General features: G+C 36.7%; 2 protein-coding genes and 1 pseudogene across 2 annotated transcripts; all 3 read left to right on the top strand.

Annotated features, from left to right (window-relative positions):
* Positions 1 to 1,496: 1,496 nt before the first annotated feature.
* LOC107641266 (uncharacterized) lies at positions 1,497 to 1,958 on the top strand. Its single transcript, XM_016344762.1, has one exon. It carries the CDS (start codon positions 1,497 to 1,499, stop codon positions 1,956 to 1,958), a length of 462 nt encoding a protein of 153 aa, XP_016200248.1.
* Positions 1,959 to 11,817: 9,859 nt separating this feature from the next.
* On the top strand, positions 11,818 to 13,632 carry LOC107641265 (uncharacterized; annotated as a pseudogene).
* Positions 13,633 to 13,946: 314 nt separating this feature from the next.
* LOC148566159 (uncharacterized) lies at positions 13,947 to 14,417 on the top strand. The gene has a single exon (XM_088487405.1). The coding sequence runs from the start codon at positions 13,947 to 13,949 to the stop codon at positions 14,415 to 14,417; it is 471 nt and encodes a 156-aa protein (XP_088343531.1).
* Positions 14,418 to 18,824: the final 4,407 nt, after the last annotated feature.

Below are 18,824 nucleotides of genomic sequence, written 5' to 3'. Positions count from 1 at the left end.
CTGGGATGCTAGGTGTCCTTCGGGTATAACACAGAGAAGAAAAAGAGAGTTCTTCATTGCAAGCTTTGTCTTTCAGATAATACACAAAGAATAAAAGGGGGAAGAAGCTTCTTAATGAAGAGGTCAAATCAATGAAGCCAAAAGCAAAGGGCTCATCTAGCTTGATCAGAAGATAGAGGTAGATTGTTTCCACTTATATGCATGTTGATAGCTTGATTGAAACCTACCTTCTTCTACACATACCATTTTTGGGCATACGAAAAGAAAATGGATTCATCTTATCTCTGTTGTGAATCAATGGCTATAATTATTTCTTGGAGGCAAAACACAAATCTAAGGATTTGGATTTATCAAATCCATTGAAAATCTATTTTCAAGGAAGTTGTATTACTTGTCTCTAATTTCAAATCCCTAATTTTTGGGAGTAATAGAAGAAAGACCTCATCTAGCCCTAGATTTAAGAAGCTAACTTTGTGAAGTAAGCTCTTAATGCTGAGATAGAGCTCATACAAATAGAAAGATTACTTTAGTTTGAAGGCAAGGAGAGAGAACCAGAATATGAGTTACATTGAAAGCATTCCTAGTGAGAGTTCAACGCTTTGGACTGTGTTTCTACATCAAAGAAACATACCGCCAAAATGAAGAACAATCATAGAAAGTTCTAAAGTTGGTTCATCTGATAGCTTCACGGCTGTGAATCATCATATCTTTCATGGTTTATTATTTTATTATTTTATTTCAATGTTTATCTTTCTTTGTTTTCTCTTGAGAGAGAAAAGCCATAAATGTGAGGCATTTGAAAAAGCCAAATAGAGAGAAAAGGCAAAGAGTGAAACTTGGCGAGAAAAGCCAAAGTTGATTTTAGATTTCTATTTGTTTGTATTTTTGTTTTGCATCTTGTATCTGATGAATCCCTTGCTAAGTTAGGTAAGCACTTAATGTATTGAGGGTCTAGGATGTTTTCTAGCCAAATCAAGCTTATGTTGAAGTTTGGTTTGTCCCAAATAGGATTATGTTGAGTCATAAGGAATTGGTGTATGTAAAACTTGAAAGTATAGTGAAATTTTCACCAACGTTGTGGTGGAGACTGGATGTAGGTTGCATTGTACAAAGCAACTGAACTAGGATATATGCTGGTGCCATCTTCTTCTTCTCTGCATTATTTTGTCTCTCTATGGTTTATGAGATAAACTAAATTGTCTCCTGCATAGTCCTTCATGCAGACAAATAGAAGCAAAGTTTCATTCCTTGGTTTTAAGGGTTAATCAATCAACTTAAAAGAAGGACATAGGTTCAACCCCTCTTCTCTAGGCTATCAAGAACCTTCAATTGATATCAAAAGCTAGGTCTTAAGAATCAAGCTTCACAGTTTGGAGGAAAGGTCCAATGGCAAACAACATGGGTGCAACCACTGTGGCCTACACTCTAATAGAGGGCCAGTCAATAATAGGCATCCCTTCTTCAATGGGAAGAACTATGCTTACCGGGACGAAAGGATGCGGATCTTCATTCAATCAATTGACTACAACATATGGAAGATAGTGGTGAATGGTCCTAAAATCCCTACAAAGACAAGTGCTGATGGAGTGGTGACTCCAAAGGAGGAAGCCGAATGGAATGATGATGGCAAAAAGAAGGTGAAGCTGAATGATAAAGCCATAAACTTGCTACACTCTGCTATCAGCTTCAAGGAATACCGAAAGGTATCTAGATGCAAGACGGCAAAAGAAATTTGGGAGAAACTCCAAGTTACACACGAGGGCACCAAACAAGTCAAAGAAACAAGGATTGATATGCTGCGAAAAGAGTATGAATTGTTCACCATGAAGGATGGAGAAAGTATTGATGAGATATTTGAGAGATTCTTAATCATCATCAATAGCCTTGATACTATGGGCTTGACACACACTGAACAAACTCTAGTGAGAAAAGTCCTTAGAAGCCTTACAAAAGAATGAGAAACAAAAGCCACTGTCCTAGCTGAGAGTAACAACCTGAGTCCACAAACCTATGATGAGTTGAGAGAAAAACTCTTAGCATATGAAGCCACACACACTAGCCAAGACACAGAAAAAAGAAGTGGCTCTAAAATGAAAAGTTGAGCCTAGGGAGAGTGATTCAAGTGACAGTTTTCCAGATGACGAACTTGTCTTTTTTGTTAGGAGATTAAGAAGGCTAATGAGGAGTAAAGGCAAGTACAAGGGATCAAGTTCAAAGAAGAAAAAGAAGGATCTCATCAAGGTCACTTGCCATTACTGCAATAAGGTAGGACACTTCAAGTTTAACTGTCCAAAACTCAAGAAAGAGGACAAGGCAAAGAAAGAAAAGAAGAGAGTGCTCATGGCATCTTGGGAAGATCTAGAGAATGATTCGGATGAGGAAGATGACTCCGAATATGAAGCTCAAGTCTGTTTCATAGCTGGTGATGATCAACTAGAAGAGGTAAATTACTATGACTTATCTCTTGAAGAATTACATGTTATTGTTGATGATCTCACTCACCATTCTGAAAAATTGTTGAAGAAATACAACAAATGCAAATCTGAAAATGAAGTTTTGAAAGGTGAAAATGAGTTTTTAAAAGTAAAAGTGAAGGAGACCGAATGTGCTTTTGATCTTGTTGAAGAAAATAGATTTTTAAAATCTGAAATTGAAAAATTCAAAAGAAAGCACACGGTTGACACTTCAGAAAAACTGATTGTAGAAAATGAAAGATTAAATGAAATGATTAAAGGGTTGAATAATGATTTAGAAAAATTTGCACATAGTTTCAGCAACTTGAACAAATTACTTGCTATTTGATAAACCCCGATTTCGTGATTTATCTTGTACCTATTTTGGGGGATTTTATCACCTTTTTCCACATTTATTCAATGAAATAGCATGGCTTTGTAATTCTCCCTGGAATTTTGCTTAAGTGTAAAAACATGCTTTTTAGGCTCTAAATTGGTGATTTTAATTCACTTTAATTCCATTCGATGCCTTGATGTGTTTGATGAGTAATTTCAGGTTCATAAGGCAAGTATTGGATGGAAGAAATGAGGAGAAAAACATACAAAAAGGGAGAATGCATGAAGAAACAAAGATTGGGAGTGCATCAAAGGACGCGCACGCGCACAAGGCGTGCACGCGCAAAAGAGATCTCGCCCATGGATGTGCACGTGTACCTGCCGCTTCCGCGCGGATGGAGAAATTGTCAATCGATGCGCACGCGCACATGGCGTGCACGCACCAATACTCTTACATGGCCCACTTGAAGGCAAAACGCTGGGGGCGATTTCTGAGCTGCCCGGGCCCAAATCCAACTTGTTTCTGAGTGTATTTCATGCAGAATTGAAGTCCAAGCAAAGGGGGAGCAATTAGTTTAGCCAACATGAGTCTTTAGTTAGTTTTCTAGAGAGAGAAGCTCCCTCTTCTCTCTAGAATTAGGTTAGGATTAGGGTAGATTATCTTAATTTCAAGTTCAATTACTTGATCTCATATTGTTTCTTTTATAATTTCTCATCCCTACATCTTGTTCTTCTTAATTTGTGATGTTAATTTCTCGTTTTGCTCTCTTTTGTGATTATGAACTCATGTTGGATTTGATTTGTTTTTAATGCAATTTAGTATTGATGTTCTTTTTATTGATGAATTGAGTCGTGATCTTACTTTTCTTGCACTTAATAGTTGTTAGATTTTATTATTCTTGCAATTTATGATGCTTACTTTTATTGCACTCTATGTGTTTGATGAAATGGTCTCTTTAATTTTTGAGTAGTTTTGTCAACTCTTGGCCTAAGCCAAGGGAATTGGGTAACCTTGAGTCATTGGGTATGATAGATTTGGTGATTTGAGAACCCATGGTGATCAATTTGACACCCATTGACGCTAACTCACTACTAAGTTAATTAGTAGGTAGGGTTAGGACTTAAGGGTGGATGTGATCAAATTTATTTGACGTACTTCAAGCTTAGGAGCAAACGTTACGTACTTAAAGCTTTTGGGCAGTAGACTTAATAGGTTGGCCTCTCATGATTATCAATATTCGATTTGTTGACAAGGATGGTGATCTCAATTACCCAAGTCTTAGCCAAGAGTTCTTTATCTTATTTCTTTTATTACTTGCTTAATTTACTTTTCTTGTCATTTAATTTCTTGCCCTCTTACCAATCAAAACCCCCTTACCCCTTCATATCCAATAATTAAAGCATTACATTGTTTCCTAGGGAGATGACCTGGAGTCCAAATACTTCGGTTAATTTTCATTGGGGTTAGTTATTTGTGACAACCAACTAAATTTTTGTATGTGAGGACTCTTTGTTGGTCTAGAACTATAATTGCAACAAGAATTCATTCAATTGAGGAAATTCTATATCAACAAAAGTTCACGCACCACTACTCAAAGACCATTATTTGAAAAATCTGGTTTGGATTATGTGAAAAAGGATGATGCAGTTTTTGAAAAATCATTCACTAAAATCGAAGCATCAAACTCAAAGACAAAACCCTCATTTGAACATTCCGGTTTCGGTTATTCAATTAAAACTGATGCTAGTTTTGAAAAATTATTTTTTGATAAAAATGCATCATCTTCAAGACCAAACCATTGTGAAAAAATTTGTCAGCTTGTTCTGGAAAAGCATAAGTTTTTGGCTTGGTTGTGTCTTAAGGATGCTCTTCTTACTGCAAGTTTTCGCTTTAGAAGAGGGATGTCGTCATTGGATAGGTGTCCAAGATGTCTTTCTAGCCAGGAATCGGTTTTACATTGTATTCGGGATTGTCCAAAAGCTCAGCTTGTCTGGCATATGTTGGATATTTCTTGTCATCCTTTGGATTTGAAGAACTGGTTCTTGTATCATAGCAGAGAGCATCCGTTCAAGTTTTTTTCGGGACTTTGGTGGATATGGCGAGCAAGGAATAATGACATCTTTAATCCTCATGAAACTTGGCCTCCGAAAAAAGTGATTTGTCTGGCATTAACTTCAGAAAAGGAGCTTAGGAATATTTTTGAATTACAACATATGTCCCTTCCCTCTACATGGTTTTTGGAATCCCCCATCCATTGGTACTTTTAAGATTAATTGTGATGCTAGTTATTTTGGTTCAGGTGATAGTGTTGGTTTTGCTTGTGTTATTAGAGATTGTCATGGGAGTTGGCAAAGGGGGTGTTTGGGAATGATTGAGAGTAATAGTATTCTTCAAGGAGAATTGTTTGTCATTTGGAGAGGATATCTCTTAGCTTGGGATGTGGGTCAACGAGATGTTATTTGTGAGACGGATTGTGTGGAAGCATTTAATCTTGTTACTCAAGATGGTTTTGGGTTTATTGATCCATTGGTGCTCAAAATAAGAGATATCATGCATTGGAATTGGCGTGTTGACTTTCGTTTGATTATGAGAGATGCAAACACAATGGCAGATGCTATGGCAAAGATGGCGATGAAGTTACAACTTTCACATGTGGAGCTTCTTTCACCTTGGGAGGAGTTTAAGAGTAGTCTTAAACGGGACTGTCCCTCTATTTAAGCAGTTCCTTATTTTGTTAGTTTTGTTTTTCTTTGTTTAGTTTATTTCAGTCACCAAAAAAAACTCACCTTTATCATCTTACTTTTTTTTTCTTCTCTACTCTATCTCTATTTATTCAAAATCTCATTTTCTCAAAACTTCCAAATCATAGAATTTCAACTTAATGAGTGAAGGAAGCATTCAACTTTTGAGTTTTGGTTATTATTGAGACTTTAAGGTAACTCTTTGACTCAATAATTAGCTATATCCCCAATTTTTGTCATCCCTATATTTATGAGTATGCATGAATCCGAATTAGAGTTATTATGGTTAGGAAATTTGGGGTTTCTATCAAATTGAGTAAAATTTTATTAATTGACAACATTGTTAGTTTACAAATATTATTATTGTCATATTTCTAAAGTTGTAAAGTTATTGGACATCAATTGGTAGCTCGGTGGCGCAATCAGAGTTGCTTCCAGTTCTTTAGAACCAAGTTGTGAGTGGATATTATATCTATAATTATTTTTAAGTATACTACTATCAATATTTAAATTGAATAATTATTTTTAGAATTTGAAAATATTTGATTGTTGTGATTTTTGAATAATTGGAATGGATATCGATTTCTAAAAAACTCATAATTTTATAAAGATACACATGAGATAATATTTATATATTTTCTAAAGCATACTTGTTTTTCTTATTTGTATTTATTAAACTTTAATGAAATTTTTAATATGCATTCTTATATATACTCTATTTTTATAAAATTAGTAATATGTTACAAGTATTAGAAATGGTTATATGTGATTTGGTTTGGATTAGTTTGGGAGACTCTGACTAGAAAATCATAGTTAATGGCGGTTATGACGTTAACCTAGATGCATCTGGCTCAGACCTCAGCTAGCAGAGGAGTTGCTAGCCTAACGTGTAGGCCACACGTTGGATCTATTATACCGTACGGGTACACTAGAGGAAACGGCTACCCTTAGAGGTGGAGCTGCCCTAAGTGTGTAATATTCGATTTGATTTGACTTCTGGAATGAGAACTTCCATTTCAGTTCATTCCGCTCTGAAGGTTATTGATGGCCTAAAGAATGGGGGTTGAATCTATGGCCTTCTTTTAAGTTGATTGATTAAACCTTAAAACCAAGGAATGAAATTTTGCTTCTGTTTGTCTGCGTGAAGGATTATGCAGGAGACAATTTAGTTTTGTCTCATAAATCGCAGAGAGATAAAATAGTGCAGAGAAGAAGAAGATGGCACCAGCATATATCCTGGTTCAGTTGCTTTGTACAATGCAACCTACATCCAATCTCCACCACAACGTTGGTGGAATTTTCACTATATTTTCAAGTTTTACATACACCAATTCCTTAGGACTCAACATAATCCTATCTGGGACAAACCAAACTTCAACATAAGCTTGATTTGGCTAGGCAACATCATAGACTCTCAATAGACTAAGTGCTTACCCAACTTAGCAAGGGATACATCAGATACAAGATGCAAAATAGACATACAAACAAATAGAAATCTGAAATCTTCATTTTGGCAGTATATTTCTTTGATGTAGAAACACAGTCCAAAGTGTTGAACTCTCACTAGAAATGCTTTCAATGTAACTCGATTCTGGTTCTCTCTCCTTACCTTCAAACTAAAGTAATTTTTCTATTTGTATGAGCTCTGTCTCAGCATCAAGAGCTTACTTCACAAAGTCAGCTTCTTGAACCTAGGACTAGCTGAGGTCTTTCTTCTTCCTTCTTCCATCAGCCCCAAAAATCAGGGATATGAAATCAGAGACAAGTAATACAACTTCCTTGAAAACAGATTTTCAATGGATTTGATAAATCCAAACCCTTAGATTTGTGCTTTGCCTCCAAAAAATAATTGTATCCATTGATTCACAACAGAGATAGGATGAATTCATTTTCTTTTCTTATGCCTAAAAATGGTATGTGTAGAAGAAGGTAGGTTTCAATCAAGCTATCAACATGCATATAAGTAGAAACAATCTACCTCTATCTTCTGATCAAGCTAGAGGAGCCTTTTGCTTTTGGCTTCGTTGATTTGACCTCTTCATTAAGAAGCTTCTTCCCCCTTTTCTTCTTTGTGTATTATCCGAAAGACAAAGCTTGCAATGAAGAACTCTCTTTTTCTTTTCTGTGTTATACCGGAAGGACACCTAGCATCCCAGCTGTTGATTTTTTGCTTTTGGAAAAACCAGGTGGGTGATGTGAAAGAGAGAAGAAAGAAGAGAGAAAAGATAGAATTTTGGTTCAGTGGTGGTAGAAAGGTTTAGATGCAAATGGAGTTGCATTGTGTTAGTTTGCTACCAATTCAAATTTATTAAATGGACTTGTATCTCTTCTTGGACTTATTATGAATCATGGGCTTGATTCATCAGTTTATGACCTGAAGTCCTCTTTGATTTCTCATGAAGCTAGCCACTTGTTTTATGGATCTGGACAGTTAGTAGGCTTCTCTTTATCCTTGTTGCTCTATCCGAAACAACATAGATTTCTATCTGAACAAAGCTTTACTTTGTTTCATTGGTTTGGGCTGCTGCACAATTATTTTGGGCCTGCATCACTAAATGAAATAATTAAACCCAATTGGGTATTTAACCCAATAAATTAGTATTTGTCACCATCATTAAATTAATCATATTCTTAACTCAACAATCTTCCCCTTGATGACAAACATTATATATGAGGTAATAATCAAAGGAGTTAAAATATAAAAAATTCACAGACTTTCCTTTGATGATACCAATTTAACTTGATGTGCTCCTCCTCTTTTTCATAAGGGTAGCTCCCCTTAATGTATGCTTATCACTAAACCTAAGGATACAATCAATAATGCCAACAAAATAATCTAATGTACATATATGCTTATCTAAAATTCTATGGTTGCACAAAAGCCTAATAATTCATACAAGCAAATATTACAAACTGTTTAAAATAGTTTTGTATGGCATCATGGTAAGCAACAATTCATCAGCATAAAGCACAACAAAAACCTATAAGTATCCATGAACTAACAATGACTTAGAGTCAAACAAGTTCAGTTCACAAACACAAGTCTAATTCACAAACACAAAACTAATCAAAACTAATATCCAAGAATCTCAGTAAGCCTTATGCTTTATCAACCCTCATATATACATTTTTCTCCCCCTTTTATCATCAAGGTGGATAAAAATAAAACAGAGAACAGAACCTGCAAAACAATATGTTAGAGGTATGGGAAAACCAAAGATTGCATTCTTGAAATATTGTGGAAATAAACTTGAAAATAAATTAATGTAATGTTTCAAAGAAAACAACATCATATCTATAGCAAAATAGTACTTCCAATACCAAACAGAGCTATAAAAAAAATTAAAGTATCCTTGACAAAAACTCATATGGACCAAAAAGATTTCAGAAAACACAAGTAACCACATGTGTAATAAGATTCAAGCATGGTCCATGTCCTTTTCTACACTTCAAAATTCAGATCGCTCATTTCTTATCCAACAAATGTCTCTTTGACCTGCAAAACAAAACTCTTAGACAAGACATTAGCACAATTAAAACAAAGAATCATAACTCAGAATGCCTAAATTTGTCCTTAATTTACAAAATCTATCTTCAGCCAAAGGGTTTAGTAAATATATCAGCCAATTGTTCCTCTAATTTAACAAATTGAATGCTTATATTTCCTTTTTGAACATGTTCCCTAATTGAGTGAAATCTCACTTCAATGTGTTTTGTTCTAGAGTGCAAAACATGATTTTTAGAAATATTCATGACACTCATGTTATCACAAAATAAGGGAATATTATCAACATTCAATTTAATCAGCTAATTGTATTTTCAACCACAATAATTGAGAACAGCAAGAAGATACAACAATGTATTCGGCTTCTACAGTGGAGAGAGCCACTGTGGACTGCTTCTTACTTGACCATACATTTAATGAACTGCCCAGAAAACAGCATATACCAGAAGTACTTCTCCTATCCTCTCTATCACCAGCGAAATTTGCATCACAGTACCCAACTACAGAGAATTTATCAGACCTAGGGTACCATAAACCCTAGCTAGATGTGCCATGTACATATCTAATGATTCTTTTTACTGCAGAAAGATGTAATTCTTTAGGTTGTGATTGGAATCGAGAACATACTCCAACACTTTGCACAATATCAGGTCTAGATGATGTGAGATATATGAGAGAACCTATCATACCTCTATACCTAGTTTCATCAACATCTTTCTCAGTTTCATCCTTTTCTTACCGAGAGTTTAGACGCATGGGAGTACCCATAGGTTTGGCATTCTCCATTCCAAACTTCTTAACTAGTTCATTGGCATACTTCTCTTTATGAATGAAAATACCATTTGAAGTTTGTTTAATTTGAAGCCCAAGAAAAAAGTTAAGTTCCCCCATCATACTCATGTCAAATTCATTAGTCATGAGTTTTTCAAAATCAGTGCAAAGAGACTCATCGGCTGAACCAAATATTATGTCATCAACATAAATTTGAACTAGAATAAAAGAATCATTAGAATTCTTAATGAATAGAGTAGTGTCTGTGGTGTCTCTTTGAAAATTATTTTTCAAAAAGAAAGAACTAAGTCTTTCATACCAAGCTCTAGGAGCTTGCCTTAAACCATAAAGTGCTTTGGAAAGCTTGAAAACATAATTTGAAAAATCTTTATTTTCAAAACCAGGGGACTGTGCCACATATACTTCTATCAATCACACAATTTAAGAATGCACATTTCATATCCATTTGAAAAAGTTTAAAACCACAATGGGTAGAATAAACAAGGAGAAGTCTTATTGCTTCTATTCGGGCCACAGGAGCAAATGATTCATCAAAATCTATCCCGTCCTCTTGATAATATCCTTGTGCCACCAATCTAGCTTTGTTCCTTACTATGCTTCCATCCTCATTCAGTTTGTTCCTAAAAATCCATTTAGTACTCGTCACTTTCTTTTCAATTGGATCTGGTACAAGAGTCCACACTTGATTCTTCTCAAATTTCTGTAGCTCTTCTTCCATGGCTTTGACCCAAGAAGGATCACCTAGAGCCTCTTTGATAATTTGAGGTTCAATTTGAGAGAGAAGTGCCAAATTATTTTCTTTCGATACTCTTCTTGTTGAGGATCTTGTAGTGACACCTTGAGAGGGATCCCCAATGATGAATTCTTGAGGATAGTTTTTTAGAAATCTCCATTCACGGGGCCTTGATGATTTAGGAATAGATTCAGCTTGAGATGGTTCAGTTTGGTTGACATTCCCAGGAATTTTATCAGTTGCAGGAGATAAAATCAGATTGTCTCCTGCAGAATTGTCCGCATCAGCTGAGATAAGGGCAGATTGAACAGATTCATATTGGTCTTGATTAAGGGCTTCACTCATGTTATTTTCCACTCGATTTCCTGCATCACAATCTTCTAAAACACTTGGAATAGCATTAGAATCACAAAATATAACATGTATGGATTCCTCAATGATTCTAGCATCTTGATGGTAGACTTTATAAACTTTGCTAGTTGTGGAATAACCAACAAGAATACATTCATAGGCCTTTGGATCAAATTTTCCTAAATTAGCTTTGGTATTTAAAATAAAGCACTTGCATCCAAATATATGAAAGAGTAAAGTATCATTTATGTCCCCAACGTTTGGGGTAAGTCTCAAACCTATCCCTAACGTTTTAAACGTCCTATTTGTGTACCAAACGTTTGTAATTGTAGTCAATGTAGTCCTACCGTCAAAATTGTTAACATTCTGCTAACTCCGTTACCTACGTGGACACTGAGGTTGTAAGCCCAAATGGTTTAGAGAGACACGTCTGCGTCTTCGCGCCTATTATTCCATTCAGTGAATGGGAAAACGAAATGTTGAAGAAACAGAGCACCTCAACGCTTCTTTGTTCAGTCCAGTTCTCCACACCACACACGTCTGACACTTCTTCGAGGGTGATTGCAGGGAGGGGCTACAAGGTAGTTGGCGGGTTGTGGTTCCTTGTGTTACATGAAAAATTGCACCTTTGGTCTAGCGACAGAGAGGTTTTCTTCGACAAGGTATGTACGAGGAAGAAATTCTGTTTGTTGGGTTTGTATTTAGTAGTTGGATGAAGAACAAATGTCATATAGCAGGTTGTTTACAGTTTAGGGTTTATTTGAATTTATGTATTCCCAGAGAACTGTTCGCTTCGTACGTTAGTTAGGGCATGAATTGAATTGTTTTTTGTGACTCAAGCTGTGCTTAAGAATTTACTAGTTTCACTTTGCTGATTTGATGTAACAGGGTGTGCAGTTTTTAGGATGAGTTATTTTAGTGTCAAAGTTTACCACCATGGAAGCTTTGGTCTTGAAGGTGGGCTTTTGAAGTATTTGGGTGGGGAGACAACTGTGATAGACTACTGTAATGAAGATGAGTGGAGCCTGATTGAGGTTTATGACATAGTGAGCAGACAAGGGTATTTGAAAAAAGACATTGCAGCAATGTGGTACAAATCACTGGGAGGGAGTACAGAAGAAGGCTTAAGGATGCTGCGAACAGACAAAGATGCGATGGATATGGCTAATATTGGGGTTAGGGAGGATATGGTGGAGCTGTATGTAGTGCATAAACCTAGTGATATCCATGAAGAGGTTCAGGATGTACACATGTTAGGGAGTACTGAAACTACCATGCAAGAGCAGGCTTGTGGATCTAATGGGCCAGGCCTAATTGTGGCATTTGAGGCCCATTCAGCAAGAGAAGTTGAGAGAAATTCTGGCCCAAATGTGGAGGAAAAAAATGTGGGTGAGAAAAATGGAAAAGATGAATCAGATGAGGAAGAAGAGGGTAGTGATGGCAGCGAGGATGAGGACTATACTCCCAAGGGTGGTGTAGATGACAGCAGTGATTCATAGAGTTCTGATTCCATAAATGGTTATTGCTCAGAAGATAGTGCTGCTGAGGTTGTGTTTGGTGACAGTGATGATGATAAGGAAGGGGCTGAGGGGTTAGTTGATGTGGACATCAGGGTAGGGGATACATTCGAGCCTGGCACAACTGAAACCCAAACTGATGCAGCAAAAGAGAGTAGGAGTGGATATGACAGAGGTAAGGAGAAGATACCTGCAGGTTTAGGGGATGAGGAAGAGGGATATGAATCAGAAGATTTTCTTGATGTGCCTATTGTTGGTGATGATGAGGATGCCAACAATGTTGCGAAGAGGTATCCCTTGCACAAGCAGCTAAAGGACATGAGTGAGTATAAGTGGGAGATTGGAACTCTTTATGTATCAATAAAGGAGTTTAAGGATTGTGCTACTGCCTATGCTGTACATACTGGGAGGGGTTTGAGGTTTGATAAGGTTGACCTTCGGAGAGTGAAAGTCACTTGCGTGGAGGGTTGTAACTGGTTTGCATACTGTGGGAAGATGAAGAATGAGCAAACATGGCAACTCACCAGCTGCCACAACAAGCATAGCTGTTCTAGGGAGTTGAAAATTGGGATTATGCATGCAAAATGGTTGAGCAAGGTCTTTCTAAACAAAATTGCTGAGAATCCAAAGATAAAGCTCTCCACACTAATGAAGAAAGCATACAGCAAGTGGAATGTAGAGCTGACTAAGTCTAAAGCTGCCCGGGTTAAGCAGTTTGCTCTTGATGAGTTACAAGGAACGTACATTGAGCAGTATCGGAGGCTCTATGACTACTGTCACGAATTGCTCAGGTCTAACCCGGGCTCTACAGTGAAGTTGCAAGTGGAGAGACCACCGGAGTTTGCTTCTGAGAGACCAAAACCTGGTGTGGATTTAAGGCTAAAGTTCCAAAGACTCTATGTGTGCCTTGATGCATGCAAGAAGAGCTTCATGGTTTGCCGTCCAATAATTTGCCTCGACGGGTGCTTCATCAAGACACCATATGGAGGTCAGCTTCTCACTGCTATTGGCTGGGACCCGAACGACCAGATGTTGCCAATAGCCTATGCAGTGGTTGAAGTAGAGACGAAGGACACATGGACCTGGTTCCTTACCAATCTGTGTGATGACTTCGGGTATGACAAGATAAGGGGCTGCACCTTCATGTCTGACCAACAGAAGGTACTTATTTCTAAACTTAGTTTTAAGGAGCTACTTCATTGAACCTAGTATTAGTTTTAGTAGTGTATGCTGGTGTTTGAACTGTAGGGAGAAGTTCTTGTAGTTTTTGCTGGTGTTTGTACTATATGATATATGGTCTGAGTTGTAATGAGTTACTGAGTTTGTGCATTAACTGATTTAATTATACATAACAGATATCATGCTGCTCTAATTACTGTATTAACTATTTCTTGTGGGTTTAGGGATTGGTTCCAACCTTTGATGAGCTGATTCCCGGAGTGGATCATAGATTCTGTGTTAGACATCTTTACAGCAATTTCAGGAAGAGATTCCCAGGGCTGCAACTAAAACTGATGATGTGGAATGCTGCAAAGGCTACTTATTTACAAGAGAGGGAGAGGAGAATGGCTGAAATACAGAGTCTTGATAATGGAGCCTACAATCACCTGATGGAGATACCAACCAAATATTGGTGCCGCCACAAGTTTGGGACCTGGTCTAACTGTGACACCTTGGTAAACAATATGTGTGAGGTCTTTAACTCTGTAATTGTGGATGCCAGAGAGAAGCCAATAGTCAGCATGCTTGAAGACATCAGAGTATACATAATGAGGCGTTGGGCTGATAATAGGGATCGTATAATTGAATACCCAAGAGAAGTATTGCCCCGTATCAGGATTAAGGTTGAGAAACAAGCTGATGCAAGTGGTAAGTGGGTGAGCACGTATGCTGGTCGTGATAAATATGAGGTAACAAGTATCCATGGAGGAAAAGAGAAGTTCGTTGTTGATTTGAAGAATCATGAGTGTTCTTGCAGGAAGTTTTAACTCTCCGGGATCCCCTGTGCTCATGCAATGACCTGCATCAGGAAGATGTGCTTCAACGTTGACAACTTTGTTGCAAACTATTACAAGAAATCAACCTACACTGACTGCTACCAACATGTGGTATATCCCTTGAATGGACCCAACCTGTGGGAGAAGACACCCTTTGATGACGTTTTGCCACCAGTTTACAGAAAACCCATTGGAAGGTCTAAACTAAAACGTAATAAAGCTGCAGATGAGAACCCAACTCGGGGAGGAGTGTCTCGCAAAGGGCAGAATCAGAAGTGCTCCTATTGTTTTGCTAGAGGTCACAACAAACGGACCTGTCCAAAGAAGCACAAAGTAGCTGCAACTGCATCGGTAAGCACTGTTAATTTATTTTGCTCATGTTAGTTAGGGCTTCATTTTTTTTAATTGCATTTAAAGATTATGATATGAGTAGCTGTTGAATAATTCTGCTTAGTTGATTTTGTGGCTATTTACTAGGCAAATAAAGTAGCTGGATCCACAAGAAGAGCTTCCAGATTCAAGTCTAGCACCAGCATTAGCACTATCTCAAGCACTATCTCCAGCCAGGGCTCTAAGCCATCCCAAGCTGCTGCAAAGAAGACCACAGTCACCAAGCCAAAGAGAAAATCTGCTGCTACTGATGTGAGTTCATAACACTCTCAAGCTACTTCAATAAAGCCTAAGCTAACTCCATCCACCATAAATCTGAGGGTGCTGCCAAGCCCATCGAAGAACATCAGCCAATCCCAACTGAAGTTCATGGCTAGGACACCTCCCAAAGCATGGAAAAGGATGTGACAAATATGATGTCCGATGGTTTATATGTTAAGCCTACTTGTTTTATGAGTACAGGATTTCTGTTTAGTATCCTTATAGTGTCTGGAAACTAGTTTTAAGACAATAGTATGTTATTGCAGACCCTTAGTATGGAGCAAACTGTGTTGCTCTTGTTTTGTTATTATGGAGCAAACTGTGTTGCTCTTGTTTTGTTATTTTGCTTCCAACATTTTCTGCTTGTATCCAATGACAGCTTTATGGTTAATCATTAAGTAATATGTTACAGAACCCTATGTTTCCTGTTGACTTGCTTCATTTAAATAGAATGCAAAAACCCAAAACTTGATTTCATTCAACTCTTTCATTGAAACAACATTGCATCTGCACAAACCAGCCTTTCTTCAACCAAAACACAAAGTTACATCAATGCATTACAATATCATTGAGTTCAACAAAATAGCAACTAGTTCAACATGACTATTATCTCTAACCCAACATACAGATCTCAATTTAGCTATGTAACAACTTTCTCCTATAACTCATCAAAACCAGCAACATTATTCTAGTGAAAGTCTGCCAAATTTGGTTGCTGTTGTTTTTTCAAACACCATTATCAGTGCAAGTGTCCATCCAACTAAAGCAACTCCCACTGCAACCATGAATCTGAACTCAACCATATCCAGTTTGCCCTTCAAATTTCTGACCTTCAATCTTAGCCTAGAAACTTGTGACGGATCTTCCTCTGGTTCTGCCCATACGAAGTAGCCACATTCTTCTCCAACCTATACATTACATGATACAGCAGAGTCACACCCATTGATGATCAAAACGCATAACTCAACAACAAATAAGGACATGGCTAAAGCTCACCCCGAAGTTAACGCAACCCCAAAACCTCCGCCCAGGATTTTCTGCCGTCGACGACGTTGCGAGCACAGGCTGTTCCCCACAGTAACAGGTTGTCCTCCTTCGACGTGCTAGGTTTCTACTTCGTGTGGCTTGCTTGCTGCCTTGGGTCGCTTCAGATTGGCATGCTTCATGCTCCATCTTCTCTCACGCACGGGGAATCGGCCTTCAGAGACAGCGCAGCAACAACTAGAGCCAAAGAATTGGGTATTAGGGTTTTCGAGAGGACCCCCTGCTTAACATTTATTTTTTATTTTATTTTATTTTTTAAATTGAATAACGGTAACAACACATGCCCTGCCACCGTGTCACATAACGTCCACGTAGGCTACGCCGTTAACGAAATGTTTGCAATTTTGACGGTAGGACTACATTGACTACAATTACAAACGTTTGGTACACAAATAGGATGTTTAAAACGTTAGGGATAGGTTTGAGACTTACCCCAAACGTTGGGGACATAAATGATACTTTACTCTATATGAAAATATTTTAGATTTGGTGGGATTCTTTTTCAAAGTTCATAAGGAGTTTTCTTCAAAAACTTCCTAATGATTGTTCTATTTAAGATGTAGCATACCGTATTCACAGCTTCAGTCCAAAGAAACTTAGGAACTTCACTTTCACATAACATGGCCCTTGCCATTTCTTGAAGACTTCGATTCCTTCTCTCAACAATACCATTTTGTTGTGGTGTTCTTGGACAAGAAAAATTATGTAAAATTCCAAAAAATTGATTTTCAAATTCTTTTACATGATCAGTTCTAATAGAAGCAATCTTTAAATCTTTTTCATTTTGAGTTCTTTTGCAAAATACTTCAAAGGCTGAAAAAACATCATTTTTATGTGCTAGAAAAATAACTTAACCAAATCTTGTATAGTCATCCACAATCACTAAACCATAATATTTACCACCCAAACTTTGAGTTCTTGTTGGACCAAAGAGATCAATATGTAGTAATTCAAGGGGTCTTTTGGTAGAAATGTCTTCCTTTAGTTTAAAAGAGCTTTTTGTTTGTTTTTCCATTTGACATGCATCACAAGTGATGTCTTTGTCAAATCTGATTTTAGGAAGACCTTTCATTAAATCCCTTTTAACAAGCTTGTTAATCTGAAACATGCTAGCATGGCCCAATCTTTTGTGCCATAGCCACTTTTCAGAATCTTTTGAGTGAAAGCAAGATACATTTTGACTCTTTAATTCATCAAAAGTGAGTCCATACACATTATCACACTGTTTAGCTATAAACAACACTTCATTTGATTTTGTACACACAACTTGGCATTCTAATTTTTTGAAAATAACTAAATAACCAAGATCACACAGTTGATTTAAGCTCAAAAGATTGTGTTTTAGTCCATCAACTAAGAAAATATTATCAATGAAGGTAGAAAGATTTTTACCCTACTTTTTCAATTACAATTATTTTTACTTTACCGTCATCCCCAAAGGTCACAAAGCCACCATCATAGTTGTTGAGACTGACAAAGAAGGTAGACTTTCCCGTCATGTGCCTAGAACATCTGCTGTCCAAGTACCATAGATCTTTCTTCCTCTTGGACGCTAGGCAAATCTGCAATCATTCTTAAGTAGCCTTAGGTATCCAAACAAGTTTGGATCCTTTGAAGTTAATCCATCTTGGTTGCACAAGTTTATTAAAATCACAAACAACCTTGTATGTTTTATTTCCCACAATTCTTTTGTCAATAAAACATTGAGGGGAAGAATGACCATTTTATTGCAATTAGAACAATGATTTTTTATTGTATGATGCTAAAAATGACCAATATTATGATGCTGAAATTAATTTAATGTATGGTCTTGAAGTGATTAAATATTTGAAATTTTCTGGTTGTTGAGTAAGGTGTCTTTCTTTTATAAAATTGATTTTTAGCATCTGTACCTGATTTTACAATATATCCCAAACCAGAATTATTTGAAACAAATTTGGTTCTTGAATATGAGGCACTCTAGTTAAAGTGTGGTTTTTTAAAAATAGCCTCATTTTTAGTGAAATAATCATGACATATGTAGTCTAAAGTCAACAGAAATCTGGAATACATATTTTCTTTTTGCAAATATTAGAGTATGAGTGTGTGACGATAGTTAGTGTAACTTGCCTTCATTGGAGTTTTCAGACAATCCATAACAACTGCATTAATTTATGCATGTTCCCTTTTCAAAACAAGTTGAGATACACGGCGGACTTGCATATTTATAAAACATCAGTTACATCTGAATGCTGCAGCAACTTAAACTTGTTTCTAAGATAATTGCATAAAGACCACGTAAACATTTTCGTGTTGTCCCTTAATCTGTTGATTCTAATAGACTAATGTTATATCCTTTTTACTTTTGATTAATGCATTGATATTTTTTTAAGAAAGAGTTTTCGTTTTTCATCACAAGAATTTGAATATATTAAAAAATAGTTCTAATTTGAATTGAATTATAATTGTCATCTTGGAAAACTTAGCTTTTGGAATTAAGTTTGAAAACTCCTTCTCACAATTTTTAAGTTTTGAAACTAGACTTGATAAGTGACATCAAATCAACTAGGGTTAATTCTTGTGTATTATGTGGTTTTTAAATTAGTGACGTACTTCACCTCTTTTCATAATTAATTAATCAAGAAATTGGTAGTTTATTAAGTTAAGAGAAATTGAACTACCAAGGAATTGGGGTTTGATTACTTAAGATTTACCATAGATATA

This window comes from Arachis ipaensis, chromosome B5, assembly GCF_059453495.1.
Source record: "Arachis ipaensis isolate K30076 ecotype BB chromosome B5, ASM5945349v1, whole genome shotgun sequence".
In the NCBI taxonomy this organism is placed as follows: Eukaryota; Viridiplantae; Streptophyta; class Magnoliopsida; order Fabales; family Fabaceae; genus Arachis; species Arachis ipaensis.
The sequence above is the reverse complement of the archived record's forward strand: the minus strand, read 5'-3'. Positions and strand labels throughout refer to the sequence as shown.

Bases quoted from the DNA above. Each gene is read 5' to 3' on its own strand.
- LOC148566159 (XM_088487405.1), top strand. From the start codon at position 13,947: ATGTGGAATGCTGCAAAGGCTACTTATTTACAAGAGAGGGAGAGGAGA.
- LOC107641266 (XM_016344762.1), top strand. From the start codon at position 1,497: ATGCGGATCTTCATTCAATCAATTGACTACAACATATGGAAGATAGTG.